Consider the following 9,584-nt stretch of genomic DNA (forward strand, 5'->3'; position numbering starts at 1 on the left):
GCGGCGGGAGGCGATGCCTCGCCACGACCGGGGACGAGCGGAGGGGTCCCTCCCGCCCGGCAGCGGGATGAGCCCCGTCCCGAGGCGCCTCCCGTAGGCGGGACCGGGAGCTCCGAGGGAGGGCAGCGCCCGCTGCCGACGGGCCGGGCCGGGCCCTGGGGAGCTCTGGGGGGCGGCGGGACCCGCCCGCGCGGGGTCCCCGCGGGGCCGCGCTCGGGGCCGCGCGCGCTCGCTCCCGCCGTCGCCATGGCGACAGCGCCGCCTGGCGGGGCTGCGCGCGCCGCCTCCGGCCCCTGAGCCCAGGCCCCGCCCGTTCCGGCGCGCGCGGCCCGCGTGTCCCCGCGCGGCCCTGAGAGCGGGAGCGACCCCCGGGCCGGGCCCTCGGAGCCGCCGCAGCCATGTCGGCCGCCTTCAGGAAAGCCGCCAAGGCGCGGCAGCGCCCGCACCGCGAGCGGGCCCAGGTCAGTGCGCCGGGCCGGGCCGGGCCCCTGCGCGCCGCCCGCGCTCTCGGCCCCCTCACGCTCCCCGGCCCCCCTCACGCTCCCCGGCCCCCCTCACGCTCCCCGGCCCCCCTCACGCTCCCGTCTCTCCGTAGCCCGCCGCTCGGACGAAGCTGGGCTTGCTGGAGAAGAAAAAGGACTACCGGCTCCGCGCGCAGTGAGTGCGGCCGCTCCGGGCCCCGAGCCGTTCCCTGCGCTGTCTCCGAGCTCGGACCATCGCTGGGAAGGACTCAGCCCCTCACCGGGGCTGTGAACACCGAGAAACTGCTGAACAACTCCTGATTGCTGTTTTTTTTCTCCCCAGTGACTACCACAAGAAGCAGAATGCTCTCAGAGCGCTGCAGAAGAAAGCTCTGGACAAGAACCCTGATGAGTTCTACTTCAAAATGATACGTGCAGAGCTCAAAGTGAGAAGCTCCACTGCCTTCAATGCTCTGTTGGCTCTAAGGAACATTTTCCCCCTTATCTTGTTCTGATTTTAATTTATGAATTAGGAGGTAAATTAGCAAAATTGGTTTGGTGCCTGTGGAAGGCTTTGAAGAAAATGAGGGGCAAAGGACAAAGAAGTTCTGCTGTTGTTATTATCAGGCCTCAGCAGTGCACTCCGGGTGGATGGGCTGTCGGTAAGTGCTGTATGTGTCTGGTTGTAGGATGGAGTCCATGTAATAAAGCAGCCAAAGGATGAAGTGACCCCAGAGCAGGTGAAGTTGATGAGGACACAGGATATTAAATACGTAGAAATGAAAAGAGTGGCAGAAGCCAAGGTAATACCTCACTTTTTGGTGTTTTCTAGTTTCCTCAGAATTGTTTTTTACAGTGTTGTTCTTGTCGTTGTTGCTGGTTATTGCGTTTGTTTAGTGAAACCTGATCTGTACAATAGTGGAAAGGACAATGGAAATGTCAGTGAAGTCCTAGATACAGAATCTAAAGGTGTGATGAATATCAAAAATGACACCTGCATTATTATAAAATATGATCATTTTTATGTAAATTTCACACATTAAACATGTACCCCTGCTTTACATGTTCGTAAGGAAATCATAGAATTGCTGAGGTTGAAAAAGCCCTTTCAGATCATCAGGTCCAACTGTTCACCCAGCACTGCTGTGGTTACCACTAGCCTGTGTCCCCAGCTGCCACAGCCACATGATTTTTGAACCCTTCCAGGGATGGTGATTCCACCGTTTTCCTGGACAGCCTGTTACACTGCTTGACTACTGTACTACAGTACTATTGTACCGTTTCAGAGTAGAAATTTTCCCTGAAAATACCCAACCTGAACCTCCCTGGCACAGCTTGAGGCCGTTTACTCTCGTCCTGTCACTTGTTACCTGAGAGAAGTGACCGACCTGCACCTGGCCCCACCCTTCTGTCAGGAAATTATAGAGAGTGAGAAGGTCTCCCAGTTGAGGAGAATAATCTCAAGTGGGTTGTTGGAATATGGTAGGCAGGCAATCCACAGAAATACGGTCCTCTTCTGAAAACCTTGTGTACTCTGATGTTGATGTACAAATCAGAATCAACTTGTCACTGCAGATAAAAAATCAAAGCAAGCCAGCTTTGGACTTGCCTTCATGCTTCTTCTGCTGGTTACATGGCAGTCGTTCCCTTTTGCCATACAGAATGCTCCATTTTGCAGTTGGATGTGTGAATTTTGGCTGGGTAAACAGCAGGAATCGCTGTGACCCTCTGCCTGGAAAGGTCGTGAAGACGTGTCATAAATATAGATCAGATGTGTTTTTTAAAGATGAAAAAGGAAGGAGAAGTTCAGGTGTGTGTAGCCTCGAGGAACAGACAGCAATGTCCTCGGGGGAGACGTGATTTTACTCGCTCCGAATTCGGCCCAACTTGGGTTTTCCGCAGAAAATCGAGCGGCTGAAGGCAGAGCTCCACCTGCTGGACGCGGCGGGAAGCGCCCCGGCCCGGCACCTCTTCTTCGTGGACACCGAGCGCGAAGGTGAGGCTTGAACGGGGCTGGCAGAGAGCTGGCTCTGTCACGTGTTATTGTGTGCTGTCATAAAAAGAGACTTTTTTTTTTTTCCCAGGAGTAGGAATTCAGGTGCTCTAGAAATCCCTTTCGGTTACTAGCTGAGATGTCAGTTCTGCAGGAGTCATGTTGCTGGGGCTCCTGTAGCTGACTGTAGCGATATGTATGGAAGTTTTGCTGAGCAAAGGAGTCCATGGGAGTATATTCTTAATTTTTTTTTCCTTTTATTTGTAGTTCAGGAGTTTGATATTGCCGCTCAGCTGGACACCGTTCCCGAACTCGTAGACAGAGTGTACAACCGACCAACCATTGCAACGCTGCAGAGAGAGACACTAAAGGGAGCTACTGATCCTGCCCACCTAAAGGTACTGCCACTGTTTGTATTACAGAGCTCTTCTTGTTTTACATCTCATATAAAAAGTACTACAGAGGATTCATTGCACTGTTGTGGAGGAGAACAAAATTGTTCTGTTGTCTTAAACTTTTGTTGGTGACACAAGGCAGTAGTGGATGTCACTTAATCACCAAGTGCCTGGAGCCTGCAGTCAGATCTGGACTGACGAGGAGAACTCTTTCAGTGCATTCTAGTCCATGGTGGGTTATATATCACAAATTGTGATATACAGGCCGGAACAGAGTGGTGTGGGTCTGATGAGGCAGTTTTAAGTGTCATTTTTTTTTCAGCATCCACTGTTGAGTCTTCCATCATACCATCACAAAAGCCTTGTACACCTGAATAGGTATTTGAAGAAGCTTATTCCAACACAGATATTTCTGTTGCTGGGTTTCTGATCTTACGGTATTTTTCAGTTTGGTTCGGAGCCCAAAGTGACTTGAGATTAGTCTACCCCCTTTCTTTCTTAAAGCCATTTAAGCTATAGTCTCACTTCCTCCTTTTCCTAATTTGAATTGTTTCATGATTTTTTTCAGCATTCATTGCTTATGCAATCAGCTTTGCTACTGTATCACAGTATCACAGCAGTTTTGTCCTGAAAGTAGCTACACAGCTTTAAGGCTGTAGATACTGTTCAGTTAGTTCAGATCTATTGGACAGTCTCTGAGTATAAGTTGGTGTAAGGTAAAAATAGTTGTCTTAAAATTGCCAACTGGTAAATTTGTAACCTGTTTTTTCTGACTCAGATGTCAGATAACAAACACCCTGTGTTCCCTTTCCTCCTGCCAGCTGTTTCAGTTTGGTTTGTAACTAAAGCAGTTGGACAAGTCATAGACTGACAGGTTTTCTCTTCTAAGTGTCTGAGTCATATTTTAAGCATGTTGGGATCTGTTCTCCTGACTTTAATTACTTAAATCACACCTGCAGTAATACCATTTCTGTGCTGGGAAAGCCATCCACTCTCATTAGGCAAACGTGACCCAACAAGTTGCATTTTGAGGGGCCTCTGCAGTCTCTAAGCACTTCAGGAATTGGTCTCTGGTCTGACCTTATTTTTTTCCCCCTCCTGTGGATAAAGTGGTTTTAATTAGGGAGTTTAATGTTCTCATGTGCTCAACATTGAAATTCAGAAGATTTAGACCATCTCTGTCTTAAAACAGTTTTGTTTTTTTTTTTCTGCAGAAACTAGCCCAGCAGAGGAAGAACCAGTATGACCTCCTGAGGCAGCGCATCGAGAGAGAGAAGGCCATGTTTGTCATCACACAGAAAATCCAGACACGGAAAGATCTCCTGGTGAGGGATTTGGTTCTGATTCTGCAAATCTGTTCTGTTAAGGTCATTGGGGCTGGTATTGTATATATATATATGTGTGTGTGTTGTATATGTTTCTTCATTCTGGTTTTATAGTGACATTTCCAGAGAACTCCTAAAGATAAGTAATCCTCTTTTAGTATGGAAAAAGCAAGGAGATGAAGCATTCCAGTAAATTATATCTGCTACTCCAAGTCTCACCTTGTGAGCAAGGACAAAGACTCAGCTGTGAAATTGTGCTCACAAGTAATTTCTCAAGCACTAAATGAATACTTTCAGGAGTCAGAGGCAAGGAAGCATTTCTGTAGGTTACAAGAAACTCTTAAAAATCCAAATGACCACAAAAATTACTTGTCTCAATGGGAAACTCCTTTTCACTGGTGCTTTTGAGCAAACCAGACTGTGCCTGACAGCCTGAAGGGGGAAAGAGCAGATGAAATTATAATTCCCTCCTAAACAGTGCAAAGTGGCCATTTTTCATTAATGGTCAGACCCAGACAGGGACTGATTTATATGAGAGTGGGTGGGATGTTTTTCTTCTTGCATGCCAGCAAATATTTTTTCTTTTTTCCAGGACAAAACTCATAAAGTAAAGGTGAAAAAAGAAACAACAACTGGTCCAGCTATTTACAAATTCAAGTTTCAGCGGAAGCGTTAGCCATTCCATCAAATAATTGTTACAGTCTTTGCTCAGAAAGGAGGAGGCTTCTCCCTTGCAGAAGGGCTGGTGCCAGCCTGCTTTTCCCTGCAGCCCAGCAGTTTGTTCAAACAAATTACTGTGGGCCTGTGGTAGCCATAATGTGTTATATTTAACTGATTAATAAATCGGAGCTTGTTCTCTTGGTATTTATGGTGGTGAGCCACGAGAGGTGTCTGAGTGTCCTGGCAAGATGCGCCATAAACAATCTGTGACCAGTCAAGGTTGGAGTGGAGCACAGGGAAGGTGGGTTGGGCACAGCCCAGGGACAGGGAAGGCGCTTTGGGATTGTCAGCATCAGCTCTGGGGGTGACCACGACCTGTCCAAACCCATGAGAGTTCAGATCAGCTTTTTCAGCCGTCTTTTCATGCGAGTTAAAGGTGAATCACCCTCTAGTCACTCCCCCAATATTCCCCAATCCCTCTCGTTCTCTCGCTACTCCATTGTGTGCAGAAGTCAGGCAGTGCCTGTGCTGTGCATCCAGAGTTGCCTCAGTTCAAAAAAATACCAAAATTCTGTGTAGGGAGAGACTGCAGCAGCAAGTGTGGGACAAGGGTTTGCCCCCTGCGTTTTCTTTGTGCCAGCTGGAGTGCCAGGGATGGGGAGGGGATGTGCAGACATATCCTGAGTGTCCTGGAGTGGCCCAGGCATGGCCAGAGAGCCTCGGCGTGAGCATTCCTTTTTTTGCCTCTCTCCGCTGTCATTGCCAGCAATAAGCACGTGGTCTGGAAGGGAGTAAGAAGAAAAAGATGCACTTCTTAGGTCCTTCCCACATCGGAGCTTTTCCAGCTTCTCAGTGATGAAATGTGATATTTTTACGTGCTTGAATGCAGCTTCAGACAGTCCTGCTATTGCAAAGATTTCCAAGTTGGCAAGAACCGTGGGGTGAATTTTCCCAGGGAAGCATCCAGGGACTCTGCAGGACCTAGAGCATGCAGGTTCTGTAACGACTGTAAACCGCCGGCTGATCGGGGAGGGAAAACAAACACCCGCAGGGGAGAACGGTTCACCTCGTCCTTCCTCTCGGGAACACACAAAGGGCCGAACGCTTGGAGCCTTTTTCCCGGGAAAAGCGAAAAGCGCCGGGAACGGCGGGAGGCGCTGGTCGGGCTCGGCCAGCAGGGGGCGCCAACGCCCCGCGGCGGGACCCGGTGTGAGGGGAGCGGGGCCGGGCCCGCCGAGACCCCCGAGCCCCCGCGGGGCTTCGGCACCTTTTAGTCCTTCTAAAGCGCACCTCAGGGTCCCCCCCGCACCGGCTGCTGTCTGTGAAGGGAAATGTCTTTGAGACTGAGATTTAAACGGATAAATACTTGATCATTGTCCTTGAGTAATTTTACCTGCATCCAGAGCGTTACTGGAAAGGAGGGGAGAGAAAAACAGCAATTCCTCTGGGAGACTCTGAAGGAATCACTGTGGCAGGGATCGAAAAGCAACAGCCTGGCCATGCCCAGGGTTTGCCTGATGCAAAAGGTGCTTTATGAGCCTCTGCCCCACTCAGAGCGAGTGCTGGGATGGGCGCAAGTTGCCCAATCCCTGGAAGAGAGGCGTCTCTCCAGTAGGGAGTGAGGTTCTGTGGGATGCAGTGGGCAGCTGTGAGGCTTTGAGCAGTCACTGGTCAAGGGCCACCCTGCTCATCCCGGGGGTAATGGTGTCCACTGAGCTCCCAACAGGACACACAGCCTTGTGTTCACTGTATGGGCCATTGGGAGCAAAAATGGTGCCTGCTCCAAGTTACTTTTCCCTGGGAAGCCACGAATGTCTTAACACAGGGAAACCAGAGCACTGTTATGTCTGCGGTGTCACACTGAGCAGGCTTCTTGCTAGACCCTGACTGCCAAAGCCTGGGTACAAATCCCATGGGCCGTGGAGCAGTTTATCACCTTGTGGCCACAACAGACTGAGAGGAGGTGCCTGCTCTCATGCACAAACATGTTTTACCTACTCCTGCCTGCAATGGTGAAAGATTTGGTGGGTGCTGATCTCTGAACTTCTGCCTTAGCAGACAGGGCTGATTCACACCTGCTGCCTTGCAGAGCTCCCAATGGCATCCAGGAAAAAAATACACCTTCTCAAAGACCTTGCTCTTGGTTTGACTCCCAAAGCCTTTAGCTTGGTTTCCTCATCCTAAACCACTGAAATGTTTCTGCAAGGGTCTGGAAAGAGCCAATACCTTATAACTGAACCAAACACCCAGCCCACTTGGCCACAGTGCAGGATTTGAAGTGAGACATCAATGGGATCTGCCATCCTCTAGCTGGGCCCTCATGGGGATGGCCCGAGAAACTGCCCACAGCTATTTTTTGTTTGTGTTGATTATATCATCAAAAGCTGAACCAACAGGTTCTCTAGCAAGGAGATTCCCTGCAGCTTGAAAGATACAGATATCATACAGATATCAAAATACCCCACAGATTCACAGCTCAGGTTTCAGGTGACTCAGAATGATATTGGGCTGTATAATAATGTCATGTAATTCCTTGTTCAAACTGAAGAACTCAATTGATAATGACTGTCTATAAAAGTTAATAGCAGACTACATTAAAACGCTTGCAGGATTATCTCTAGGCAGCTGCAATGATATATTTTACTAGCAGGAGAACCATCACCAGCCCTTAGGCTTCTCAGGTGGTTTCCTGTAGGCCTCATGTTCCGAGCCTGAACCAGGCTGGAGAGCACAGTGGGATCCCTGGGGCACAGCAACAGAAGCTGACGTGCCTAGGGAGGCTCAGAAGCCCTCCTGGACAACCATTGCAGGGGCTGCATCAATGGCCATGCGCTGTGGCAGCCAGAAGGACTCCCGGAGTCTCTGGAGGCCCTCATGCCCTGTTCTTTCAGCAGAAGAGGCTCTGATCCCACCCATCTCACCACTCACAGGTGCTGCATTGCGTGTTATCTTCCACTCACACGAGCCCAGCGGCTCCCACTCACCTTCCGGATGCTGCTGTTCTGGGGTCACCAGGGGGGTGGTGGTGTCCAGCTGCAGGACTGGCTGCCTGGGCCCTGCTGTCACTAGGACCCTACAGTCAGGTTCAGCTGAAGTGTCTTGCCCAAGGGCACCAAGGAGAAAAGGGTGATGGAGTTCCTCCACTCAAGCCTTAGCAGCTTCACAGCAGGGAGTTGAAAGAGCAGGATGTAAATCAGGAATGACTAATTGCTGCTCAGCATGGCTGCCCTAAACCTCTCTGTTCCATGGGCTCCTTGGCCACCTGGACTTTTCCCCACCCAGTGAGGATCAGTGCGGGAGCTGTAAACATCTGAAGCCTGGGCAGAGGGTACTGTCCCCATTCCTGCTGCCAGATGCTTGGACACAGCCATTCAGTTCCCTTCAAACAGAATGTTCCTGTCCAAATTCCGTTACAGAAGGTTTTAAATAAATAAATATCTGCTGCTGCCTCTGTTGGCAGATGCCAGGCATCAAGAGTGGACTCGGTGCTGGGCAAGGTGAAAGAAACAAATATTTGTTTTGCTGTCTCACAGTTCTATACCTGAAGCCGTTAGCGCCTTGAGAGAACCCAGGTGAGCAGCAGTGCTTCGAGCAGGCAGGAGCCCATTACTTAGAGAAACATATTCCCAGGACGTCCCTGGCTTGGCAGACCTAGAGACTGCAATAGTGAGATAGTGCATATAGATCATCATTTACCAAAGCACAAGCCCTGATGCACCTTTCTAGGGAAGCACTAATTTATTATGCATTGTCATTAGCTGCAGCAGGGCCTTCATTAGAGCTAGAGTTAAGGTCTGTTTTGGCTGCCTCATCAGCATCAGTGAACTGCGTCCCTGCGAGGTTTGATACAATTTAATTAACCTAATTAAAAGCTCTGATTGCAGAGATGATTGGGGTAGAGCCAGCAGCAACTGCATATTTATAACGAGCTGGAAGGTGTGGGACTGGAGCCAAATGATATGCATCTCTAATGAGCTGGTGCTATTGAAGTGTGGATTTGGAACACTAACATTTATTTTTGGCAACAATGGCCAGTTTATCTTCATGATAGAAACGATCATGGATTGATTGGATGTAGCAGGGAGCTCAGCACTGTGCTCCCTGGGCTTCTCCAGACCAGTGGCAGCCTCACACAAGAAACCACAGCCCACCTACTCCCCACCAATGCCCCCCTGCAGGCAGACACAGCCCTCCCCAGCTCAGGCCATTGCACCTCTCACACAGAGCCCTGCAAGGGACACAGCACACACAATGTGCACGAGCCACACGCACACCCTGGCAGTCCTGGATAAGCCCTGGAAGATGCCAGCAGGTTCCCCTTCCACAGCCACCACCTCCTCCAGCTCTCCCATTCCACCTCCACCCTTGCCCAGCCCTCCTGCCTCATAGCCAGGCTGGGCTCCTGGTACAGAGAACCCACCTCTATTACTCCTCCAGGCATCAAATACTCCATGTCCTGATCTCCTGCACCAGGCACCAGTGCCCAGATAACAAGAAGCAGCTCAGAGCAGAGATCTGCCTGTGCCCCAGCACTGGGGCTTCGGGGCTGCTGCTGCCTGGGCTGGTGAGCAGCAGCACCTGCCCACAGCCTACCCACTGCAGTCAGAACCTCCTCCTCTCCCATTTAGGAACAGAGAGGCTGTCAGACCCTCACAGCCCTGCACTCTGCTGTGGCAGAACAGGAGGGTTCCTGGCAGTCCAGGTCAGGGAATCCCCATTTCTCTGCTGCAGCACCTGCCATCTCAGTAGT

The 9,584-nt window shown here is 50.5% G+C and overlaps 1 protein-coding gene across 1 annotated transcript; it reads left to right on the forward strand.

The window, feature by feature from the left end:
* The first annotated feature begins 326 nt into the window (after positions 1-326).
* On the forward strand, positions 327-5,051 carry UTP11 (UTP11 small subunit processome component). Its single transcript, XM_032710039.1, has 8 exons — positions 327-461; positions 596-657; positions 805-907; positions 1,151-1,264; positions 2,364-2,457; positions 2,722-2,852; positions 4,064-4,174; positions 4,767-5,051. Exons 1-8 carry the CDS (start codon positions 399-401, stop codon positions 4,848-4,850), a joined length of 762 nt encoding a protein of 253 aa, XP_032565930.1. The 5' UTR covers positions 327-398; the 3' UTR covers positions 4,851-5,051.
* The last annotated feature ends 4,533 nt before the right edge of the window (positions 5,052-9,584 follow it).

This window comes from Chiroxiphia lanceolata, chromosome 24 (assembly GCF_009829145.1).
Source record: "Chiroxiphia lanceolata isolate bChiLan1 chromosome 24, bChiLan1.pri, whole genome shotgun sequence".
NCBI lineage: Eukaryota > Metazoa > Chordata > Aves > Passeriformes > Pipridae > Chiroxiphia > Chiroxiphia lanceolata.